We start from the raw sequence: 26,180 nt of genomic DNA on the forward strand, positions 1-26,180 counted from the left end.
GCGCCGGCCGCGCTGCCACGGCAACGGCGCCAACCACGCGCGCGGGGGCGCCGCGCACGGACGGCCGCGAACCGCCCCCAACCAGCGCGGGCGCGGGGCAGGGCGGCTCGCTCGGCCCCCCCCGCGGGGTGGTGCGGGCCGGGCGCCGCGGGCCGGTGTCCGGTGTCCCTGGGCCGGTGGCCGGTGTCCCCGGGCCGGTGGCCGGTGTCCGCGGGCCGGGCCGGTGGCCGGTGTCCCCGGGCCGGTGGCCGGTGTCACTGGGCCGCGGTCCCTGGGTCGGGGTCCGGTGTCCCTGGGCCGGTGGCCGATGTCCCTGGGCCGGTGGCCGATGTCCGCGGGCCGGGCCGGTGGCCGGTGTCCCCGGGCCGGTGGCCGGTGTCACTGGGCCGGTGGCCGGTGTCCGCGGGCCGGTGGCCGGTGTCCCTGGGCCGGTGGCCGGTGTCCCCGGGCCGGTGGCCGGTGTCCCTGGGCCGGTGCCCGGTGGCTCCGGGCCGGTGTCCGGTGGCCCTGGGCCGGTGGCCCTGGGCCGGTGGCCGGTGTCCCCGGGCCGGTGGCCGGTGTCACTGGGCCGGTGGCCGGTGGCCGCGGGCCGGTGGCCGGTGTCCCTGGGCCGCGGTCCCTGGGTCGGGGTCCGGTGGCCCTGGGCGGGGTCCGCGGTGTTGTTCAGGCCACTGAGTAGTTCCTGAGGTTTGAGCCATCTGAGCAGCTCACTGCGGTGTTTTCCTACTTGACGACTGTTTACATTGTTTATTCTCAGAAGGTAGATTAAAATATGAACCACTGACACGGCGCCTGCCCGAGTGTGGTGGCGAGTGAGCTTTTGACACGTTCTCTGAAAGAATGATTTACGCTTTGGAAATACAGTGGCATTAACAATTCCATCGTATTAGTTACCGTCAGTAATTACCCGGGTGGAAGCACCTCTGACACCTGTGCTGCCTGTCTGGGGCATCTGGTTCAGGTCAGAGTCCTGAGAGTCAGAGACATTCTCAGTGAACTTTTGGCTTGGTGTTTATTTACATACATTTATAAATTTTAAGCAAGGTGCTGACATGATTAAAGCCTTTTTTTGTGAATTCAGATGACTTGCTGCGATGTGAAGTCCTGTGGATTTGGGGCTGGAGTACCCATGTTTGAATACTGAAGGTTTTCAAGTTTCAATACAAAATGAAGCTGCCTTAAATGTCTTTTCAGAAGTAAGCCTGTACTATCCTGACAAAAGGATCTCACCACTATTTACTAATTAAAGGTTATTACAGCAGAAATCATGTACTGCTCATGCTGTCCATTTATTATGTCACATTCTGAACAGTTCCGCTGGCTTCAGCAGCAACTGCAGCTCTAGAGATTCCATATGACACTTCCATAATTGTTATAAATATGCACAAAATCACTACATGAAAAGTCTTTAGATAATATTTCCGTGATTTACATAGTGAATGTCTGTCTTCATGAAGTGAATCAGTTGGAATAGTCTGTTCTTCAGTGGAATCTCCTGAGCCTGTGTGTTTGATATCAAGTGTTCAGGTACCAGATTTAGGGTGCCCAGAGCAGCTGTGGCTATCCCATCCCTGGCAGTGTCCAAGGCCAGGTTGGATGGGGCTTGGAGCAACCTGGGATAGTGGAAGGGGTCCCTGCCCGTGGCAGGGGGAGGAAGAGGATGAGTTTTAAGTTCCCTTCCAACCCAGGCCATTCTGTGATTCTGTGATTTTGGCTCTAAATTGGTAATTAACTGGGTTTCCTTTCTGTTCTATTCCTTGTATTACCTTGACAAAGTCAAGGACCAGTGCAGCTGGATCCACAGCAAAGCAGATCCCTGTTCCCTCGCTCCTGGCACTAGGCCTCAATGATGTGCTAGAGAAACCCAGCTATTCAAAGATTCACAGGGATTCAGTTATTAAAATACTGAGACATCATCCGCACCAAAATACACCCTGATCTGTACACAGACAGATGCATTCTCAGATTTATTTAGTTGGAAATGTTCCTTAATTGTAAGCAATATTTCTGTAATTGTTATAGTTGCTATGAGAGTAAGGTCTAGGTTTTGATCCCAGGAGCACAAGCACATGCTGCTGATCTGAGCATTTATTTCCACTGGCACACACAGTATGGAGTATAAATTACTCACAGTGACCAGTTCATTGTCACACATTTATGGTATAGGTCCTCAATCTTAAGAAATATACGGACATTCTTAGCTCTATAAATGGTGGAATCTCGATTTTATGGCATCTATTCATATTACATAAAACAAATTACATACAGACATTTGCAGGATTAAAGCTACAAGATGTAGGCTAAAAATATGCAGTGATTAACTGTATAGCTCTCTCTGCAGATCTGGAATAGTTATAACTGTGTTAACTCTGAACCTGCCAGTTCCCACACTCCTCGAGTCGGGATGCAAAAGATCCAAGCATGGATTTTCCCCTCAAGAAAACACTCAGAAGAACACCTGGAAATATCACTGATTGCCAGTTTCGTGTGATATTTTTATTCAGGGTATTTTTTCTGTCCCAGTTTACAACTGTTTGAATTATTTTCATAACAACAACAACAACAAAGGGTCATGATTTTGTGTCAGGTGAATAATGTGTTTCTAGGGAAAGACAATGTAGATTTTTATCTCTCATATAGATGGGAGAAGAGAGAAGATATCTGCAGTTCCTCTGAGGGAAATCAAGGTTCCTCAGCCAAGTTCTTATCTCCCAATCTACAATTTCTGTCTATCAACTTAAAGCCAGTGAATCTTTAAGATTTAAGCTCCAAGAAATGTACAAAAAAGGCTTTGGTTGATGCAGCTCTTCTAGATTTTGTGGGCTCTGGACCTCAGTGATCCATCTTGGAGAAACTGGGAAACAGAGTGAGCAGATACAAATTAGACTCCTGCTGTTTTGTTCCCATGAGGTTAAATTCAGAGGCATTTCTGTGAAGTTCCTTCAGTACCACCTCAGGACCAGCGGGAAACACAGCAGAGCTGGCCAGTTCATTTTGCTGTATGGCTGCATACTGTGCTTCCACAGGCAGTTGGCATTTCCCTTCCGAACGTTTCCAAGGTGACAGGAGCTCATATATGGAGCTTTCTGGCGTTTAGGCAGGAAGACGTGCCAATAATGGAATCTGCATTTTGGCAGGGTGGTTCATATCAATTACATAACACAACTTGTCTGCCCCTGTTGTTTGATAGGGATCGCTGTTGGCCTGTAAACAATGGCAAACATTGATTTGTTGGACTGTAAATAATGGCAAACATTGATAAGCATCTTCCCAATGACTCATCCTTACAGATGTATGGACAAAGAATGAGAGGAGCATTTGCTATCAGACCACTTCATGGAGGAATGACCTGGGATAGCACCAGCTGGGTGTGCACCCCTGAGAGCAACACATCTGGGGTAAAACAATCATCCTGGTCCTGGAATTAGCCCTGGCTCGGGGGCAAAGTGGGAAATTTCATCCCAAATCTGTTGCATAAAGAAAAGAAAAGGAGGGCAAAGTGTCTGGCTGCAGTACTCTTCATGATTATAAAAAAAATTATGCAGACTGAGGGAGGAACTAGATGTTCTACAGAACATTTGGAAACAGATAAAAACTATATTCCTAGCACTTAAGGTGAAAGGGAAATTAATATTGTGGTTATCCAGATACTGATTAAATACAGACACGTTTGTGTTGGGGCTGTGGGATGTTCATACAGTGCAAGTACAGTACAACCTCTGAAATGAGCTAAATATTCCCACCATGCAATTGCTACTGATATTCCCAAATCTCATTTACAAAAATAGGCATATGTGTGTAATTTATATATCTAGAGACATTTGGTGATGTTGCCACAACAGTCTTTCACGAGCTGCTTAGGTGGAATCATGGGAGGGTGAGACTAATTATTCCTGTGGTACATTTTTTGCCTCTAAAAATTATATGACAATATGACATCTTTATTTTGCTGGCAGTAAAACCACCTGTTCTATTTAGAAAATGATCTATTAAGAATACCAGGTAATGCAGTGCAACTGTAAAATATATTGAAATAGTATCCTTTGATATTGTCTCAAAATCCTGAGTAGTAAATGACTGAAAACTTGGGTTTTGGCCCAAATCACTGAGCATGCTTCCCCTCAATCCCATCAAATTACACCATCCAATAAATGATTGTATGGTAACAGTTACAGACGTATGGATGACTGTGATCAGGGAAAATTCATACCTGTTACATGTTCCAGAAGAAAAATACTTGACAGATACTAAAATGTGGGTTTCTGGTTTCAGTGTAGTAAAATACACTTCACAGTTGTGACCTTTATTACTACTTGAGTCAGGTAAATACTTCAAGAACTAGTAATTGTTGATATAGTAATAATAACAACTAATGATTTAATAAATAGTAGTGATTAAATGTCATTAGAAAATTGTCCAGATGTGGGTGGAGCCTGTTAGCATTTGACCTGGCATGGTCAGATACGACTGAAACGCTGATTTAAGGCCCACTCTGTTGCTTTCACAGATCTACTACAGCTTTACTACAGCAAAGATCAAAGCTTGTTCCAAGCTGTGTAACTCTGGCCTGACGTCCTGGTCCTGCTGGAGCAGGGAGTGATCCCACACAGTCCGCAAGGCCCCTGCTGAGCCCCACACGCAAGGTGGGATCATAGGATGGGCATTTCCATGAAAGCTGCTGCCTGCAGCCATAGGGATTGAGGAGAAGCAGCAGTTTATTAGAGTGACAAAAAGGCTTAGGAAACATTTAGTATCATGGGCCATCTTTTTAAGACTATTTGACAGTTCCCAGCCAGTAGCTAAAGCTAAAGGAAATCTTTAATTATTTTCAAGAGGATTAGATGAGAAAGATTTGGAGAGCTTATTTATTTTGTTTTGTTTTGATGTTTTAATGGCAATTTTAATAGTTTCTTAATCTATGTTTTAGCATTTTTAATCTGTCATTGACTGTAATGAGTTTGGGATCTTTAGCTAGAATTGTGGGAAATTAAATGTACTGTTGATCTTTATTATTTTATCTCCTCTATTCCCCTTGGCAATAGGAGTTATTTATTTTGAGTGGGGTGTGCATATATATGTATATATATATATATATATATATGTGCCAGTCTATTTTAAATATGTATTGTATACAAAACCAACTAAATCCAAGGCTGAATGACCAAACATTTATCCTTCTTCTGTATAATAGGAGGATATAATCAAGGCCCTTATAGATAAAACGTCTTTTATTTATCTGAGTGAACTTACATATATCTTTTAGGATTGCCATTGTATTTTTACTTGTGTCAGTGGTCAATTTTGTAGCAAGGTTTGTCCCTTCAGAGCATGGGTTGCCATGGTGTGCTTATACCAACACACAAATTTACACACCTACATATGTGTCACCCACACATGAAATCCACACAGACACACTCAATCCAAATGTACAAAGCGCCTCTGTGGATTTTTTGCTATTTTTATGATGAAGACATAGAAAACTGTTCTTTTTGACTAGTAAATTAGGTGACAGCTGTCCAGCCAGAGGACACCACCACTGAGGAATTCTCAGCATAGGTACATAGCCCACCGGACCATCAGCCTTAAGAGTAGGAAAAATGTGGAAAAATCACAACTGAAAATATCCCAAAAGGTGTGAATGTGTTCTGTTATACAGAGAGACAAAGTCATTCTGTTCTGTGTGTCACCAGGTAAATTCTGTTAAAAGTCTTTTAGTTTCCCTCCTCAAAAAACCCCAATTTTCATGCAACAATCCAACTCCCTGAGCTAAAATTTTTGTCTTTTCCTCCTTTTTGGATGTTAGCTGCAGGATTGCCATTGAAATGGGCAGAGGGAGGAAAAGATGAGAAAGAAAAGAACACCTTACATCATTCTCACAGGTTTACGATATGCTTATATTTGTTGTATTACATTTGTGTGTGTACTGTGAACATCTGTTCTCCTGGATCTCACGGGGCTGTTATTCCCCTCACCCACCACCCCTCAGTACCCATTTGAAATGCTGGTACTAAATAACAATACAGAACTAAGAAGACAAAAAGATGAATCCAACACTTTACCCCAGGTGCCTCCTTTCATTAGCTTAAGGTACCTGCACAATCATTTTTGGTTTATGATTTAATTTCTTGAAAATGTCTCCTTCACACTGTTTCCTTTGTGGGTTGGTTTTAAAATTGTCATTCGAGATTGAACAGCACCAAAAAGCCGAGGAGGCGGAGGAGGAAGAGAAGGAAAGAGCGAATATGGAGGAGAAAACCGAGTTTGACCTGCAAGTCAAGATGAACCCGAGGTCCCGAGGAGCCCCGTGGCCGGGTCCCCGCTGGCCCCGTGCCGGGAGCCGCCGTGCCCGGGAGCCAGCGGAGGTCCCGGGAGTTCGCGAGGCACAAGAGGTGGAAGCTGGACGATGGCAGCGCGAGCAGCCCGGGATGGAGCTGTGAACTGCTCCGGGCGTTTCACTGTAGAGAAGCCCCTCAGGAGCCCGAGAGCGGCGAGGCAGAAGTTTGTGTTGCCGGCTCTGCCCCTCTCGGTGGTACCGCCGGGCCGGGACAGCGCGCAGACAGCGGAGAGGCGGCAGTGTCCCTCGGCACGGTCCCCGGCTCCATTGCCGGCGCGCTCGGAGCGATGCTGGAAGCCGGGCTGCAGCTGCGGTGCCCGGGTGCCGCCGGGATTTTCCAGGAGCTCGGGGGGGCGGCGGGGGGCGGCGGCAGCGGCGGTGCCTGCGGTTCACATGCCCCGTGGGGAGCGGGCACAGCGGCTCCGCGCCCCCGAGCGCCCCGGGACCGGCCGCCCCTGCCCTCGGCTCGGGCTGCAGCTCCTCCTGCTCCTCCCCGGCACGATGCGCGCAGGACATTAGTGGCTCCGGAGCACTTTGAGTTGCTCCCACCCCGCTCCGTGGGATTAATCTATCCTTTTGGAGGTTATTTTCGGCAAGCAGCCTCGCAGGCGGGCAGAGCGGCCGGAGGAAGAGCCCGCGGCAGGGGAGGGATGCGGGAGCAGGGCAGCAGAGCCGGGCGGGACTGAGCCACCCGCAGAGGAGCGGAGGAGAGGGAAGGAGAAGAGAGGAGAAGAGAAGAGAAGAGAAGAGAGGAGAGGAGAGGAGAGCTGCCCTGCTCCCTGCTCCCGTGCCGGGCTGCCTGCACGGCTCCCGGGCACTGTGGAGATTGTGGGGGCTGCTGCTGCTGAGCAACCATCCATCGCTTTAAACTCAGCCTCAACTTAGCGCAGCAGGCAAGGATGGCAACGCCACTGGAGCTTTGGAGCTGCCAGGAGAGCCAGGGAACCTGGGTTTTGGTCGCTGCTGTCTAATAAATGGGAGTAAAATGGAATTTCTTACCTGGGTTTTTCCTGCCTTGATTCTACTGTGCACCCAACAGCACAGGTGTATCAGGTAAGAAAACATCTTATCATTCTTTCTTAGACTGGCCTCAGGCAGCCGTTCTCTTGGTGTAGCTGGAGTGAGTGATGCCAGCTCTGGCTGGGGCTCCCACTTTTGCCCAGGGATGCTTGCTGCACTTACGGGCCAGGACTGCTTTGAGTGAATGTTCAGGAGAAAAAGGGCCCTTGACTGAAGAGTTTCCTTAATGTGCTTCATCTGTTTCAGTTTTTTCTTTCTTCATTCCCTAGCTGAGGATGCACTTCTGCCAGTTGAGCAGCAGTTTCTTGGCGTAGTCAAGGGCTGTGTTTTTAACAGGATGCTCCTGGAAGCCTTTTCCCGAGGGCACTTACTCTAAATTGGGGGCAATCACTTCTTGTAAGGCACTGCATATCCCAGCTCAGCCTCAGCCCCTCCAGCAGCTCTGTAGGGGCCTGCTTGAACATGAAACTCTTCCATAAACCCCAGCACAACCAGTGGGGTACGAGCTGAATAGCTTTGCTTAGGGCCTCCATAGGTATCATTAAAACCTCAAAATACAACCATTCCTTTCTAATGCATTCATTAAGTCTCCTGAACTTGGGTTAACAGGAAGAGAGTGTCAGAGATCTTAGGGCAAAAAATGTTTGGAGGACGCAAACCATTTCTTTAAATAATAAATTGTAAAGAAAGATATACATTTGCAGCTCTCAGTCACATTCCCTCCGAAGGTGTTAGCTAGGCAACCAGCGATGGTCTCGGTATATTCTTATTCTCTCCAGATCTGGAGGCTGGATGTGGAGAAAGCTTTGCCATGATTACGCAATGAAAATAGAGGGGGGAGTAAAAAAGAACTTGCTGCATGTAAAAACATGCCTACACCCCCCAGAGCAGGGGTGGTTGTGGCATCAAAAGGGTCTTACATCTGCTTCATAGACGTCCGCAATAGCTTCAGAGGAGTGGAAGAGGCAAAGTGGTAACTGTAGTAAAACACAACATTGTTAGAGGTTTTGGAATTAATCAGGGAGATCTGGTTTTTTTCACTGGGAAGGAAAAAAATCTTGCTTAGAGAAAGTGTCAAGTCAACTGCTCTTAGTCAGGATTGATTTATCACAGAATGATCTATCCTGTGACCTTGAATCTGTTATCCAGGGTCAGATCCTGACATCCTCAGACTCTGAAGCAATCCAGTGTTACAGTGAAGGCAGAGGAAATACTGCTTATTGCCTAAGGGCACCCTGATCTTGCCCATAATTTCAATGATCCTGTTTCTCCCTCTGCACTTGGATTAGCGTTGAGGCTGTGGGTTCAAAAGTGATGTTTGAGTACATAAGACCCAAAAAAAGAGATTTTTAAGGAAGAGTCAGTCTTCTCAGCCTCTGTCTTCAAGGTCTGCTCCTAGGCACAGCAACTGTCAGGATATGTGTTTGTTGGATACATTATTTATTTTATCATTAATTGCCTAATTGACTTTCTTTCTCCAGTTACACAATAGTGATGAGTTGTTTGTTAGGAATACATCTACTCATGGCAGACTCAGGCAAGGCAAATTCTAACTTCTGGAATTCCAACTGTTCAGTTTGTAGTTTTCCAAATATGCCAAAGTGTGAGACATTCCATGGTCAAGGAAAGCTGCTCTGTTTGGATTCAGGATTTAGGGTGGCTATGGCAGGACACTGTTTAATCTTGTAAAAAGGGAGTAGCCTTGCTTACATGTGTACTTTGGATCAGTCAAACAGAACTCAAGTTAAATTTTATGCTTGCATTAGTAAAAATATTTTGGTATGAGATGCTTTTATGAATGGCAGCATATTAATGGGCAAAACTGCCAATAGCTTCATTTTAAGGCTCTGATTTTGTTTTCTAAAAGCAATCTGATTCCCAATTATGATGATAGAGGCCATCCAACCCCCCTAAATTCTCTGCTCCTGAGTTCTGTGCACTGTATATGACAGGTATAAGAAAAACATATTCTAAAAAGAAAGAACATTTTGGTCATTTCGAAATGCATCAATAAGATGCAAGAGAGACAAAAGACTTCCCAAAGGCCAAACTACCAATGAAAATAATGTTGCAGTTTGGCAGAGGAGGGAAGTGGGGGATATATGCAGGCTGCTTCCTCATAGCATTTCTGAATACCCTTCCAGGGTGTTTTAGCTGTGTGTGAAGCAATTTCTCTGTCATGTGTGCTATTTGACTGAAGTGAATGAGCCAAATTCAATCTGAGTCAGCACATTTTTGTCAGGTAAACATTTTTTTAAAATAGTGGTTTTTGATCTGCTTGAGACAGTGATTAGTGGCAAGGAATTTGGCATTTAAATGATTGACAGGTCCCTGGGACAAAGACTGTGGCTTCCACTATTCTATCAGGGTTTGAGATGCTGTGGATGCTGCAATAATAAATGTGCCACAGTGAAGCAGATCATCTGCAGAAAGATGCTTGGGGAAATATTTCTTCATTTGTGTGGGGAAAGAGCACTTCTGATAGGAGTTTTGGGGTGTGTGTCTGTACTTCATAATTCCTTACTTCTCTAATTAAAATAGGTGTATATTTTGTATTTAAGTTTCTGCTCTGTTAAGTGACTTTTAACTCTTGCATTTAATTATCATTCTGCTGTGTGTTTTCCTAAGCCCTTTACTTCTATTTGTGGAAACAGAGCAGCTTTAACACGTGAATGTATGCAAAGAGTGGTCCATTTTCTGTAGCTTAAAACTGCCAGAGAGGCTTTGATGTTCTAAAGGTTGCCATGAATTAAGCCTAATGCTTTTTCAATTGCATTTCAAAATACAAAACATATTTACAGTGAGCTTCCCTAACAGTCAGAAATGGCAGATGGGAAGGATACACATACTGCTCTGGATAATCCTGGAGTTTGGCAGAGGTCAGATTGTTCACTGACCTTGCAGGATATTCCTTGTCTTTTTCCCAAGGAAAAGTTTTCTTCAGTGGTGAGGACATCTGGGACGTTTGTCCCAAATGCTTATCAAAATGAAATGTACTCCATCCCAGTCCTCCAGTCAAATTGGTTTTTTCCATCTACCAGGTTAAAAGATTCATATAACAACGATGTCACAATCCCCAAAAGAATCAGGTTAGCAGATCTAAAGAAGAAACAGAAGATGCAAAACACGATTTTCTACATCTTACTGCTCTATGAATTTGTCAGGTCAGTGCACCCTCCTGACAAGTGTGGCCTCAAATCAGTGTCCCACTGGCCACTGACTTAAAGATGCTGAGGTTTTTGCACAGCTCCCAGAGATTTTGGCACTCCTGTGCAAAAATGAAATTGCTAATACTATCCCTTGCTCAGCTGCTGTGGTGCTCTCATTCACATGAAACTTACAGATTGCCTCTTGCCTTGGTGTGATTTAAATGCCAGATATTTTCTAGTAATATGATAAACTTCTAGCAACTGTTTTCAAGCAGTGTCCTGGAAGAGAGCTAATGCCTCACTTGTCTGACAAGCCCTTTAAAGATGTGCTGTCCAAGTTGACTGATGTTTCTCCCCCAGATCACTCCACATTAGTAGACCCTCCCTGGTCCTGCAGCAGCTGGGAGGGAGATGTCAGCTCGGATAGGAAGGATTTTGGGAGATGTGTACTTTTTATTCTAGAACTGCTAGTACTTAGCTCTGAAATAGATGCATTTCTTTGCTCTGTCATGTGACATTCATTGCTTGGAGTTGCTTTCCCTAACCTGTGTCAGTATTAGGGAAAGAAGAACTCCACAGGTTTGTGCAGTTTATCAGCGGGGATTTCCTTTACCGTCACTATTGCTTTCATGGTTTAGACAGCAGCAATCTATTTTCGATGAGCTCAGTTGAAGTCCTCCCAATGCTCCAGATATGGACAGATGCAAATATATTCTCAAAAATATCTGCTTGAAATGAGATGTGTACAGAGTCAGAGTGTGGATCATCTTCTTCAACCTTAGATTTGGGAATGACTTCCAGATGGATGGAAGTCCACAGGACTGTTGCCATTCAGCCAGCAAGGCCCCCTACGCTGGCCTGGTGCAAACTGAAGAGAAGCTTTTGAGGAGCTCTTTTACCCCTTGGATTTGACAAATCAATACCTTAATTTTACAAAGTCCTTTTTCTTACTAAAACAAGCTTTACAGCAGCTTGCATTGGGAAGTTGCTGAATCAACTAATAGTAGTTGCCTTTCTTTTCATCCTTACTGCTTACACTATGAAAAGTTAATCCCTTCCAATGCGTCTTTTCTATGCTGGTCTTCCTTTTTCAGGTACAACAATGAATAAAATTTTAGGCCATATATAATCCCAACTGCTTATCGAGGATGAATGAAATTATCCCACCATCCTTCATGTAACTTTAAAGCACTGGATGTGATGTGCAGAAGTCAAGGGGAATGACTCAAAGGAGTTATCACCACATGGTAAATCTAGCCATAAAATTATTTCAGCTGTAATACTTTAATAACCCCCCTGGTATGAAGTGCATATAGCTCCACTAACTTCAGCACATTTGTTACACTGATGATCTGACCCTAAGGCTTTATTAATAATAGAAACAAGATTTATTTTAATTGTGCCATGGATATTTAAGTAAAACTCCCTCTAGATTGTAATCTGCTTAAAACACATGCCAGGCTACAGCCCTCAGTCTTTAACACAACTCTCATCATTTTAACTTCCCTTGAGCTCCACGGCTTTCCTTAATGCCATTAAAATAGAATCCTGACACCGGAGAACTGCTGCACTCTAAGTGCTTTGTCAAAACATGATCAGGCACACGAGATACATCACTCCAGTGCTGTCACCTTCTGACTTGAATTCTGTTTTCAAAACACTTTACTGAACTTGGTTGCTGTTTTAGCAACAGAAGCTGAAAAGCAACACCTTCTATTGAAAAGGCAAGCATATTTTAAGCAGATATATTCATTCAATTGTGTTGTAGTTATTTACTCTAATTAGGGAAAGATATAGAGTACCATTCTTTACATATAAAAGGAACTCTGACATATTACTGATTAGAAACACCATTCCACGTCTATGACTGTGACTTGTAAGTATACAAAAGTATGTTTTTAAACAAACTTATTATAAAGCTATAATTCAATTAAAGTAAATAATGATGATTGGATGATTGAAAGATCAGCTGTGTGATAGAAAGAAGTGTTATATAGTTCACGAGACCCAATAAAGAAGGACAAAACCTCTGTCAACATCTGTTATAAATCTTCAAAGCCCTTGTCTAAGTCTGTTACAGTGGGGATACTGTAACACGGAGGAGACCCCAACATAAGTAAATTATGTTATTCCAATTTATGTAGCTGAAAACATGTCTTGGAGTGTTCCAAGATCCTTCCTCAGAAGAGACAGAAGGACCTGAGAAATAGCTGGGACAGTAATTTGAGGTGATCATACAACAGTGTGCTCGTGGCATGGAAATCTCGTAAATGCAGTTTAACATAACATTTCACTGGGAACTAATAAAGTTCCACTTGGAGCAGTGTTCCTGTGCTGTGAGGTCCCATAAGCTTTGACAGCACTGCTAATGCAAACCTTCAGTGTCTCTGCTGCTCAAAACTTCCATTTACACATTGTAATCCCGGAACTCCTTCCTTATATAATTGGGTCCAGACAAGAATTTTAAGACCAGGGCAATCAAAGGTTTTTCTTTCAGTCTTCTGTGAGAAGAAGAGTTGGTTATTGTAGGATGCTCTGTTCCTGTGCTGGCAATAATTGCTCGTGCTGAGCTGAATGCCCAGGCTGGCATATTTTGGAGAGAAAAACCATGTGCTTTATGTGGGTCAATGTCACATGAACACTCTAAGAAAGTTATGTAAGTACCAAGGCAGAATGTATTTGTGGTGTATTACTCTGCAGCCTTCCATGGATATTTAACCATTTCTCTTCTGTTACAAGGCATAGGTACCTCTCAAATGCCACATTTATAGCTGGGCTTAGTGGAAGATGCTAAACCAGTGCTCAGGCAGCTTTGATCCAGTACTTGCTTCAGTCACAGGCCCTCTCAAACCACTGGCAATTCTTCTCTTTGCAAATAGGGGTGGCAGACATTGTCGTCCCAGCCCCTCATTTGTCTCTTCCTTCCCTGTCAATCACAGTGCAGCGAGAGGAACAATGTGAGCAGGCACAGATCTTCAACTGGAGTCTGCTAGGCTTAACAGATCATGAAGAAAACACAACCTTGTCTTTGTTTGCAAGAGATGGTGGAATATCCACATCACTGCTTGTGCCAGGGTTGAGGGGCTGGCAGCTGCCAGGTGCTGGCAAATGGCAACAAGACTCTGGGCTAAAGTTTTCAGAGAGCATCACTGGGCAAGCAAGAAGAGACAACTGAGAGAGGGAGCCTTACTGCTGGGAGGGGCTGAATCATGAGCACAAACCCCACATTTTCTCCCAACCAAAACCTGCTGCCTGCTCTCCAAATTCCAGATGTGCAGTTTTTCCTGTTTTCCCCTCACATTTGACAATACACCAGCCTTCTTGATCTCAGCTGTTCCATAGTAAGAAGCTGTCACAGCTGCATTTCAGTGCTCACAGATGCATTTTAGGCAGTATACAAAGTATCTTGGTTTCCCTCATGCTTTTTCTAAGTTTCTAAATCTACTTTTCCTACTTTTTTTTGGAAAGAAAGAAACTTTTAAAAGTATGTGCTTGTACTTAAAGAGGCCATAGTCTTGCCTGAAATTTGTTTTGATTTAAACAGAAATATCTGAAAGGGTTTTCCTACCTATAAAAATCTCCAAAATAGCTGATTCTACTGTACATGGTCTCTGGTGTAAAATAAGTCAATAACTTCCATTTTCTGTCATTTTTCTGTTTGTAAACATGGGAAATTTTAAGATACTTATTCTCTTTACCCAGAGCTATGAGTGACATCGGAGATTACATAGGTTCCAACATCGAAATCTCCTGGTTGCCCAACCTGGATGATTTGATGAAAGGGTACGCACGAAATTTCAGGCCTGGGATTGGAGGTGAGATTTGGAGAATAAATAATGTCTCTTTGGTTCTTGCAATCCTTCTGATGTTTATGTGAACTTCATACTTTAAATGATTAAAAAGTTATGATTATCTTTTACTTGGATGATGGAAAAAGATAATAAGCAACAATATGCTTGATTTTGACAAGAGACAGACTGTGCAACAGCAACACAGGCTTCTGATGCAGTTCTTAAATTGTTGACATCTAAGTTGAAGGAATTTTATATTTCGTTACATGGTGATAATTTCTGCATCTGCTTGAAGTCATGCTGTCTTAAACTAGATAATGTAATTTCCAGAAAGGATTCTATAATTTTCAGTCGTTGTGATTTTATCTTGTATTCCTTATCACTGAAGTGAAGCGTGCTGTTGGAAATTGAGGGCACAATCGGTAAAAGATTGAAAACTCTTGCTTTAAGAGTGTACTTTCTAATGGAAAACACTTTAGTGAACTCACTCTATCTGAAAGAATTAACAGTCTGTGGTCATTGATATTTTTATGGGTACTATGATGATGTAAATCACCTCATTCAAACATTTTTTCCCAGGTCCTCCTGTTAACGTTGCTCTGGCAATCGAAGTAGCCAGCATTGACCACATCTCAGAAGTGAACATGGTACGGTATCAGATTTTTTAGTTTTGCTTTAGAAAAAGCAAAGGTTCAAAACCAAAAGTTGTATTTATTGGGATTTATAAACTGATTTCCTATGCAACTCTTGCAATGTGTTCTATATAATATTGATATTGAATCACTTTTTATATCTTGTGCTTATCCATGGTAAGAGTGTATGACCGAAATTCAAATGCTTGGGGCAGCTCCTTGGTTGACTAAGTATAAAAATATGTATTTGCACTGAAAGCAAGTAATATATTTCTAGGCTGAGACAATGATTTTTGGCCAAGTTCCAAAACATTATCATTGTCAGCATCACTTCTTAACTGGGAATTCTCTTGTCATAGGAATACACCATGACAGTATTTTTGCACCAGAGCTGGCGAGACGACCGTCTGTCTTACAACCACACTAACGAAACTCTGGGCTTGGACAGCAGGTTTGTGGACAAGCTTTGGTTGCCAGATACTTTCATAGTCAATGCCAAGTCTGCCTGGTTCCATGATGTGACTGTGGAAAACAAACTTATCAGGCTCCAGCCAGATGGAGTCATTTTGTACAGCATCAGGTGAGTGACAAACAGTACAAGTATACTCTGTTGTGTGTTAACTTTTTGAACATTCTATAATCACTCAGCTTTCCTGAGGTGATTTCCTAAAATAATTATTAATTAAAAATGGAAGAAAAGCTCCCATCTCCTATCCTTTTCTTTATAAGGAGAAGTCAGGAAGATCTCTTTGGCAGCACTGATCATGTCCAGAATGCCCTCAATGGGAGAGAATCCTCTCATGGCTTTGGTCACCAGGCAAGGAGGTGCTGAATACAGAGCAAAGATTCTGTTCTCCACTCTCTCGCTATTTTCCAAGGGAATTGTGAGCCTGACTTAGGCTCAGCTTCCCTGTCTTTCACACAGACAAAGTAGCATTTCTCACTTTGAAAGAGGGCTGTGGCTGGAAATCAGTAACTATATTGAAAGTTAATTGTGTAATGTTCTAAAAAATAATGAATGTGTACCTTTGAAACTGTGAGCCCAACGTCCCCCTTAAGGTATTGGTAGTGATCTTGGGGACAGTGAAAGGGAGGAGATTGAATCAGAAAATTCCTTTTTATCATCATCAGTAGCTGCAGAATCCTCTGCAGCTAGAGGATTCTGTCCAGTTAGACAAGTCATTTGACCTTTCTTCAATTCCCTCTGCCTTTGGGTTTCCCACAGACTCAGGCAACAGCCATAAGGACTTTGAAAACAGTTCCCTTTGTTAGTATTAAGGTTTCAAAGTTTTCCACTCAGTCTTTTGAGTTCTGAGGAAAAGGCTCTGTCTGAATGTAACTAACTGATGTTCATGTTGCTCTGAACAGGATTACCTCAACAGTGGCCTGTGACATGGACCTTTCCAAGTACCCAATGGATGAGCAGGAATGCATGTTGGATTTGGAGAGCTGTAAGGGCTGAGTACATCTGTGTTTTGTGTAAAGCCTGCCTTTATGGTACTGAGATAGATGGAGCTGCTTCTTTAGTCAATGGAATGTAAGGGGTGCCTTGGGGTTTAGAGTGAACAGAAATTCTACATTGCCTGTGTTGGGCATTAGACTATGGACTTTTCAATACCAGTTCAACCCCAGTCCAATCCAAAACTCTAGGATTTCATTTAGGGATGATGAACAATGTACAGTCCTGCTGACAAATGTCTGGAACTTTGTGCTTCATGTGAAACCTTGTGCAGTTGTGACAGTCGCTGGCATTACTGAGATTTGTATCGAATCCAGTGAGAACAAGTAGAAAAGCCCACAGGCAAAATGTGATGTGCTATTTTTAATTTATGAAAAAATAGGAAAAAGAAAGGATTCCCTGCTTTTAATGAATGCCATTGTGACTAACCTTCACATAGCTCTTTAACTTGCCTTGGCATTCCTGTATCTGTTACACAGAAATCCATCAGAATACTGCATGGATGGGCTTCATTCATTTGTAATCACAGAGGAGGGTTATAAAATTTATATTTTATCCAACTTGTATTTAATCTATGATCAGCATGTAATTCCCATGAGCATTAATACTTCTGAATGAAAATCACCACTGACACAAGCAGGGACCACCCAGTCAGGGAAAATTAATCTGGTTTTTAGATCAAGGAGCCTACAGGTCCTGAGGTTTCCAGAGATCTGGGAATAGCAGATCCTGAGCAGATCCCTTGGCCTGTTGATGCAAGTTTTTAATTTTCTTTTTTGTCACTGACTTTGTTTTCTAGGCAGTTAACCACAATACCATTTTATCCTGTCAAAAATAGCAATCTACAGTTTTACTTATGTAATCACCAAATGCAGAGGCAGCAGACATTGCCCCAGCAATTCATTCTCTCTCCCAGCAAGTTCTGCAGGGAGTTTTGGTGGGGGTTGAATATTTTAATTGAATTTGAGGGTTTTAATTTCAGTGAAACAAGCAGAAATAAAGTCTCTTTAAACAAATGGATGCTTTAGTAGCAAGTTGTCAATGAACAGCAAAACTAGGAAAGATTGATTTCCTGTGGATTTGCATATTACGTAAATCCCCTCATTCATATCTCCCCTTTCTGTTGTGTTCCTAGTGCCCTGCAGCTCTCCAAAGCAGAGAGTTATCTAGACTGAATCTCAGCACGTTTGCATCGTGTCTGGTGGAAATCAGCATAGGAGAGGAATTAGAGAACTTCCACTATGAGTTCTCTAAGCTCTTAATTTCTCCTTTGAACTCTGTGTTCACTCAGCTTTCTTTTGGCAGATGGCTACTCTTCAGAGGACATTGTCTACCACTGGTCAGAAAACCAGGAGGAGATCCATGGGCTGGATAAGCTGCAGCTTGCTCAATTCACAATTACCAACTACCAGTTCACAACAGAAATTATGAACTTCAAATCTGGTAACAGAATCTTTCTTCAATTCAGGGGCAGTATCTGACTTTTTCCTGCAGAGAGAAAATATCTATTTTCTATCTATAATAGAAAATCCTTCTTCTTAAGTAACTAATTTAAGAACCTGTCATGTTTCTGATAAGAGTTTTCTTCATCTTCCACTTGTAAGTAATGCCATTCTTTGCTGAGCCTCCAGGTAGCCGCTGTAGCATGCTCTGTCCTTTAGCTCTCTCTGCTTGACAAAATACTGCGTGGAGTAGCCAGACAGCACTTGATAAAAAGCACTTGAGGTATAGTTCACATTTTGTTGACCTAATTTGCAACTTCAGATCGAGAAAAATTTCCATTAGCCCATGATGTTATGAAGCTTATGACGTACAGTCAGATCAGTCTAATTCTACCCCGTAGAAGTCAGTGGTGTGTATGTCTATCACTGGGCTTATTGCAATGTTTGTACAAGATTGGAGTCATTTCTTTCCTGCTGATTTTTCATCCTCTTTCATGTATTCAGATTCTCATTTATGCTGCACATCTCCTCTAAGCTCTTTTTTGAGTTTGAAATTAACTTGGCCTTTTAAAAAATCTAAATTTAGTATCTGGAGGACTTTCTACAGCAGATGATAAGACAGTACACATTTTGAAGCAATACTGTTATTTGAGAAGACTCATGATTTTATTTTCAGATCTGGCATTGATATGACCTGAGACAAATCATTTGACCTATTCTTAGCTGATGAAAGCTGCAGTACCTCGTGCAGGGTTTATGAAGCATCAATCGAACAGCATTCAAAAAGCTTTTTGTGATCCTTGTCCAGAAGATGTTAAAGAATGTAGCTCTGTGTCATTATAGGAAATGTCATTTTTAATATCAATTTAAATGTAATTCACGCAGCCAGTATCTTTTCTGCTTGCTCTCTTTTCCAGCAGGTCAGTTTCCCAGGCTCAGTCTCCACTTCCACCTTCGGAGAAATCGAGGAGTTTACATCATCCAGTCTTATGTCCCTTCCATCCTACTGGTGGCCATGTCGTGGGTGTCCTTCTGGATCAGCCAGTCAGCTGTGCCTGCCAGGGTGTCGCTAGGTAAAACAGATCTCCTGGGGGACTCACGGGGAAGGGAGTGCTCAGGTGGTAATTATGCTCTCTGATAAGCCTCGTTAAGGTGTTTTTATGACCACCATGTTTACATTTGCAGAAGGGATGGTCCTTTGAAAGATTTCTCTCCTGTTTTAATTTCTGTCGTTGTCAGGGCAGCTGTCTCAGTAAGGAACAGCAGATAACCACCTAGGGAGGGTTAAAAGCAGTAATGACTGTGAGAGAAATGAAAGAATTGATTTGAAGGAACTGGGACAGTGAGAAAAAATGTGTTCCTGGAGCCTGTGGGTTTGTACGTCTGAATAAGTGTTGCCAGTGCAGATGTAAAAGTGTTTGAGGGTTAACTCTTTGGGTTTTGTTTCTCCTATCTAGGAAAAAAACAAGGATAACTTGTTCAAAACAGCCTTAGTCACACAAATGCATTTTTTTACAAATTGCCCTGTTTTGAAAATCAGAAGCCATGGTATTAAGGGGCTTTTGCTGTGAAAATAATCCTCAGCCTCATATTAATAAATATATTTATGTATGTTAGTGCATATATTTCTCTCTCATGCTACTCTGCAGGTATAACCACTGTTCTTACAATGACCACACTGATGGTCAGTGCCCGATCCTCGCTTCCACGAGCCTCTGCCATCAAGGCACTGGACGTTTACTTCTGGATCTGCTACGTGTTTGTCTTTGCTGCACTGGTGGAATATGCCTTTGCACATTTCAATGCTGACTACATGAAAAAGCAGAAGAACAAGATAAAGGCGAGAAGGCAGAGTGCAGAGGTCAGTAGGTGTGATACTGGGAATAACTTTGCCAAAGCAGTCACCCTGCATCATGACCTTTTTCTACAACTTCTTCCTAAGAAGAAGGCTTTGAGAATGTTCTCGATGGTGCCTCAGTAATTCAGAGCATGTAAAGCCATAACCAGAGTTATAAGTGGTAGCACAGAGTCTTTCATCAGTTCTGCCAAAGCAAGGGCTAAATCCCATGCAGTGCTTAGGGACCCCGTAGGTGTTTCACCACATTTGTGCCGTGGATATCTTGGATGAATGACACTGCCTTTGCCCTATAAACTGCCGTTGTTCTCCTCTTTCCTTTGCAGATCAACGTGAAGAATGCCATTGTTCTGTTTTCCCTCTCCATAGCTGGTGTGAACCAGGAACTGGCCATTTCAAACAGGCAGCACCGAATTCCCAGAAGCCTGCCTGGATCATATGGCACAATAGAAATAGAAACTGGAGAGACAAAACAGCAGCAGGGAATGAAATTGGACAAAAAGACTGGCCTGAAGTCCCTCTTTAAGCCCATTGACGCTGACACCATTGACATTTACGCCAGAGCCGTGTTCCCAGCAGCCTTTGCAGCAGTCAATGTTATATACTGGGTTGCATACACAATGTAAAGACAACAAAAAAAGGAAAGTTCATCCGAAGACCTACAAACTGAACAATACCCACAGGCTAAAAAGCCCTCGCTCAAACTGAATTGAGGCATCTCTTCTCAAAATATTTTCCAACAAGCTCAAGACACTTCCAAAGTCAAGAAAGTCCTGCTATGAATTCCTACTAAAAGCAGCGATTTACTGCTGACCTGATTTGATACAGTAAGACTGCACTCTGCCAAACAATTCCAGCTCTTTCTTTCCTGTAATACCATGAGACAACTTTTCATATGTACATATTTGTAGCAAAAGTTTAAATCTTAAATTACCATGGTTTTCCTCCACTTCAAGGGTTGATCAGTAATGAAGATTTGGCTTTTCACACTCAGATAATTTCCTTTTTTTGTAATGAAAGAGCTAATTCCTCACTTCTGCACATGAGTGGTTTTCTGCATCTGTGGGCTGGCCTAGGTTTAACAGTAGTGCTAAAGTTGGAGTTTTTAACCAGAAAAATCTCATGAACAAAGTAAAAGGAAATAGAGGGGAGTGGGGGTTTTTCTTAAAATATTATTTGTCTTGGATAAAGTACTGAAAAATTTCAATGCTCTTAGTCACAGCATGAAATAAAATATACTACATAAAATTCTACTGAATTGTTAATAATGACTGCATTACATTTCAGATCTAAGCTAATGAAATTTTAAACACTTGAACACAAAAATGTTTATTAGTTTAATAGGCCCCAAAATAGATAAAAGTGATTTAGAACCACAGGGGAAGCTCAGGCTTCCTATGTTGGATTGGGAAAAATTTGAAAGGTGCTTGATAATGAAGGAAGTCAGACTCCATTTGCAGGAAGGACTTTAGAATTTGTTCTGTTAATTTTCAGTGAGAATCTACCATGTGTGCCTCTGAAAATATCCTTTCTGAATCTGTCCCTAAATAGCTGAGGGAAGTAAAACAAAAATTCATAACTGTCTTTAGTTATTCTGTTGCTTTGGATATTTCTGCTGTTTTTATTCAGAGGCTGACCTAATCTCTTAGGCCCTCTTCACTTCCATTATTCAACAGTGAAATTTATGGGTCCTCATACACACTGCTTAATTCAGGACTAGATCTCTCACCCAACTCGTGCAAAATAACACTTTGTTCTGTAAATAATCTCAGTAAACTCAGCAAGTGAACACAGTACTCACAACAAACTGGTTTCACAATTATTCTCTAAAATCTCCACAGTAAATATATTGGAATATGTATTAAAGCAACTGAAATAAAGTTAGTGTAGGAAGCCAATGTAAGACACTACAAAAGGGAAATTTATTCTGAGGATATTGTTGCCTTGAAAGTGAGAGGGTGTTTTAAAAATAGAAACTGACACAAAAGAAGAGGTGAAATGACAGAGAGGGAAAGAGGAGGCAAAGCAAGAGGCTGAAAGCTACAATGGAAAGGAGCATGGAGAGGGACTAAGCTAGAAGCTGTAGATGAGAGAAGAGCTTTGCTGGCATTTAAGATGGGACTCTTGAACGTGTGGCTGACAATTAGTAGTTGCAATAAGGGTGAAAGGAGGATTTGATCCTGGTGGAGCATGTGCGCATTCCTCCTGCCTTAACTCAGCTGTGATTTATGGTTTGATTTCACATGACCAGCACTGAAAGATAAAACATTTCAGCACTGATTTATAATTTAAAATAAGATTTGTTCAATATCAGTGAAGTAAGAGAATGCTTTGAAGAAAAAATAATGACCTTGAACTGGGCTGTAAAAGAAAATACACTCCACTGTAAGTCAGGCTTAGGTTCACCTCAATCTTTAATTTCTGTTATCATGGAAAAACTATCAGCCAACAATGTGCTGGAAAACCCCAACTGGCACCAAGCTGTAATTGTTCCACAAAGACCTCACCAATGCAACCCTGGACTGAGACACCTGGGTTCTGCTCCAACATCTCACCACTGAACTGCTGGGGAATCTTAGTCAAGACCTTTCACTGCATTATCTGAAACATTGCTATAATGATTTCTTTCCTATATCTTTGAGTTTTACAGAAGAAAAGCGCTTCAGGAGAGGCAGAAACTCTTATCCTCCAACTAGGTAAGTGCATCCAACCTGTACTTACGTGATGCGATTTCCCATAGTTTCTGAGGCTCATATACTGAATTAAAGCAAAGTATCACTCAGATTTCACCTTATCCAGAAAGCTAATGAAAATCTGCATCTTCTTCAATATATCCAGGTAATCAGGCTTCTTTTCTTTTCCTCCTGCTTCTCCTCTTTCTAATTTATTTTTCTTACTGTTTGTTCCTGATGCTGATGAAATGCTACATTTCAGAAATACACTATATTTTTTTTTTTCTAAGTGTGTTTTTTGGTCATAATCACTCTCTCTCCAAAGAAACTCAACCTCTCCTTTCTTCTTCTGAATCATTCCTACTGTTCTATATAATGATTTAATGCAGACTGGAATAAAAGCAGCAGAAGCATGACTTTACAATGCCTTCTCCTTACTAAGTTGTTGCTTTTTTCATGATCCTTCACCACAAAAATACAACATCCTTTAGAAAGAACACAGTGCCGCCGTCATCTTTGTTACACTTGCAAAAATCAGAAATAATCCTTAGTTTAAAATCAGTAGATTAGTTTATTACGTAGCCTGTCAATGTAGTATCTTCTTCTAAGAGTGAAATTATTGACTAAATCCAGCTGAAGGAATATTCACAGCAAGTTTCTGAGGAGTGCAAGTCATGATTTTGGAATTAAAGTTATTAAAGAGCAGAGAAGGAAGCACTGCCTAGTCCCTCTAGTGTACAGTTAGTGTACAGTGGCTGGTTATTGGAATAACTAGCAAGAAGGTGGCTGCAGATATTATAAAGGCAATGTCTAATCTAATTACTTCAGCAGTAATAGTTTGCAATTGTGCACCTGACATAACTCCTTACACTGCAGCCAACTGACTGATCACATGGGGTTATTGGACAAAATTAGTTGCTTCTCCATCTGGGAGACAGTCACAGACTGCATGTCCTGCTGACTGCTCCAGAAGATTTATTCAGTGAATTTTTTCTGTAGTTTGACTGCAGATCTTCAAGGTGCACAGCTCAGCGTGGCTGATCAAAGTAAAATGTGGCAGCAATCTTCTCAAAAAACCCAAAGCCAGAATGCCAGACTACCTACAGTGATGTAGACAGAAGCATAAATAAAAGGGAAAAAAAAATCTCAGAATGTTGCAGGGAGTCAGAAAAGTGCCCTGTGAGCACACATATGGCAACGGGTTCATCCCAGGAGCAAGGGGAGCAGAGAGGAGAACAGGAATTTCAGCTGCTGTTGCTGCACTTGCATGAGTAGCACAAGACAAAACACCTCCATCAACAAGAGGGAGATTTTCTTAAATTGGTTTCCAGAGCCAGAAACAGAAAATTCAGATGCCATTCAAACTTTCAAGGAGACATTTCAGTACAGGAGTATGGTGAATTGATTGGAGTTTTGCATAAATTGGAATCTTTTATACTTTTGTGTGTGCTTCACTTTTTTTTTTTCATTTGAAATCATCGTACTTGAAAATCCCCAGACATTACTACTTTAGACCTATTAACACCTAAAGACAATTCTCTATTCAACTCTAATTTCATTATGCCCTTAATAAAGTGAAATAAGCCCGATTTGAAGTCAGTTGAATGCTGACTTTGGATGGGTTGTACTAGTGCCATAAAAAAACCTATGTGACAGATGAGAAGGCACTTTTTCTGTGCTGCACCTGAAAGCATTTGTGTTCCTTTCAGCAATTTATAGTACTGCTCTATGGACTGGCATGTCTGTGAGAAAAAGAGTGGGATACGTGTTAATGTAATCATTCTAAATGTGAAGTGTTAATAAAATGTAGATATACAGAAATCGGAGCTTCTATAAACGGACAAAATAGGCATTCCAACTATTGAACTGGAAGATAAAATGCGTTAGAAGGAAAATCAGAATGACCCTAGAGATTTCATCCCATAATGACATCCTGCCTTTTCAGTGCCCAAGGGTTTCCTAACTCTCCTTTGGCCTTGACAGCAGAAGAGGAAGTGCCATTGTGTGTTCATGAGACCTTTCTGGGGGGCACTTATGCACACTGCTGTACTGATGTGAAAAAATAGCTATTGCTGCCTCACGAGGTTGAAAAGAATCAGAAAGCACAAGATGAAAGATGAAGAAGAGCAAGATACTGCATTTGTTTGAAAGTAATGCTGGCATTAATAGTGACAGCACTATGAAGAGGTTAAAAACCAGAAATGTCTGTCCTGTTTCTGGGTAAAAATGAAAGCATTTATCCCAGTTAGAGTAAAAACTCTCACATCAGTTCCTAACTGGTTTGCTAATCCAATAGATAATGTAGCGAAACCAATTTAGCTCAATGAGGCTTCTGGTGTTGGGACAACAAAACACTTAATACGATTGCTCTGATTTTAAATACTCCCAGTCATTACCCTGGAAAAGCACTTCTCTTTAGGAGGAAAACAGCACCCTGTACATTTGTCTCTGAAGCAGAAAAGATAACAAAAAGATTCTGAGAATATTTTTGTTAAAAAAAAATCTGAAGCAACTCCCTCCTGCCCTGTTTATTACAGCAGCTTAAACCACTTGCCATGGTTGAAAGCCTGTTTGATATTAAAATAATACTGCGTGCAATATATGTTACAAACATAGACAGCTGATTCTTCCTAATGAAAACGGAATAAAAACTTGGCAATGAATATGTATTTTTGGATGGATTTGGCAGATAGATGAGAAAGGCACTGTGTCTTAAATGGAATTAATTTGAGGATCTAAGCCCCTCATTACATAATGAATCAGGGATCTGCTCTCTCCTTATACCAGCTCTGTGCCACAGCTATTTCTTTTACTAAATCCTGCACAGTAAAAACAAATCTGAGAAGACAGTCAAGCCCAGACTGTCAGAAAATATAGCACCAACAGAACTAATCAGATGTTATTGGGAATTCACTGTTCCATGAAAAAATTGGTCAAAAAAAAAAATCCAAATATCCCACATTTCTGAGACACTGGAAACCTCTGGAAACATATCCCTTTCTTTAACTCTTGCAATACCTCTATTTCACTTGATCCTCAGTTCTCTTTCCCTTTTTTTTTCCACTTGGAAAGGGGAAAAGAAGAGGAAATTTTCTTTCTCTTTGGCACAAGAACATATTAGGCAAAACTAATATAATCTCATCACCCAGGTATGAAAAACAGGGAGGCTGAAAGTCTCAATTTGCAAACCTTTGTACCTTCCAATGATTATTACATAAAAGGCAAGAAACTCAACCCTGTGATAATTAACCAGCACACTCCCACACAAACACACTCCCACACAAACACACTCTTTCTCCCTGTTTCACTCTCTTACACTGCACACTGCTAACCCCATATATGCAATAGAGAGAAAAAGATAGTTTAAGTCATGCCTCAAATTCTCCACACTCTTAAAAAGACTCTTCTTCCTAATTTTGGTCCAAACATCTTTAACACAGTTACTGGGTAACATAAGTTACTAACAAATACAGGCTGCATTAGTTGTTTATTGGGTAAGTAATCTCAAGGAGAGCAGCACAAATATCACAAAACTCAATTTTCATTCATGGAGTTACCAAGTGGGGTGGGGAGAACATTTTTCTTTCCACAGTAATAAATAATTGGCCAGCTTTGGCCAATTGGAACAGGCAGAGCTGGAAGTAGCAAAACAATATATAGGCCATTGAGCTATTCCTGTATTACAATTACTAGAGCCTTAAGATCAAATAAAGACTGAATGATGAAATACAGAGTAATCTGTGAAACATCTGGTATAATGTTCCATCCAGGCTGTTCTTCCTTTATTGCTACATTTCTTCCAGCTTTAGACAAATACAAAAGAACT

General features: G+C 41.9%; 1 protein-coding gene across 3 annotated transcripts; it reads left to right on the top strand.

Moving 5' to 3' along the window:
• The first annotated feature begins 6,716 nt into the window (after positions 1 to 6,716).
• GABRD (gamma-aminobutyric acid type A receptor subunit delta) lies at positions 6,717 to 22,775 on the top strand. Of its 3 annotated transcripts, XM_048326204.1 has the most exons (10): positions 6,718 to 7,387; positions 11,598 to 11,750; positions 14,206 to 14,318; positions 14,874 to 14,941; positions 15,286 to 15,506; positions 16,295 to 16,377; positions 17,691 to 17,828; positions 18,745 to 18,900; positions 19,477 to 19,688; positions 20,009 to 22,775. In XM_048326204.1, exons 3-10 carry the CDS (start codon positions 14,210 to 14,212, stop codon positions 20,306 to 20,308), a joined length of 1,287 nt encoding a protein of 428 aa, XP_048182161.1. In that variant the 5' UTR covers positions 6,718 to 7,387; positions 11,598 to 11,750; positions 14,206 to 14,209; the 3' UTR covers positions 20,309 to 22,775. The 3 variants fall into 3 exon arrangements, with proteins under 3 accessions (XP_048182160.1, XP_048182161.1, XP_048182159.1); XM_048326203.1 differs by lacking the exon at positions 11,598 to 11,750 and having other exon boundaries at positions 6,717 to 7,387; positions 18,748 to 18,900; XM_048326202.1 differs by lacking the exon at positions 11,598 to 11,750 and having other exon boundaries at positions 6,719 to 7,387.
• Positions 22,776 to 26,180: the final 3,405 nt, after the last annotated feature.

Source organism: Corvus hawaiiensis, chromosome 22 (assembly GCF_020740725.1).
Source record: "Corvus hawaiiensis isolate bCorHaw1 chromosome 22, bCorHaw1.pri.cur, whole genome shotgun sequence".
Classification (NCBI taxonomy): Eukaryota; Metazoa; Chordata; class Aves; order Passeriformes; family Corvidae; genus Corvus; species Corvus hawaiiensis.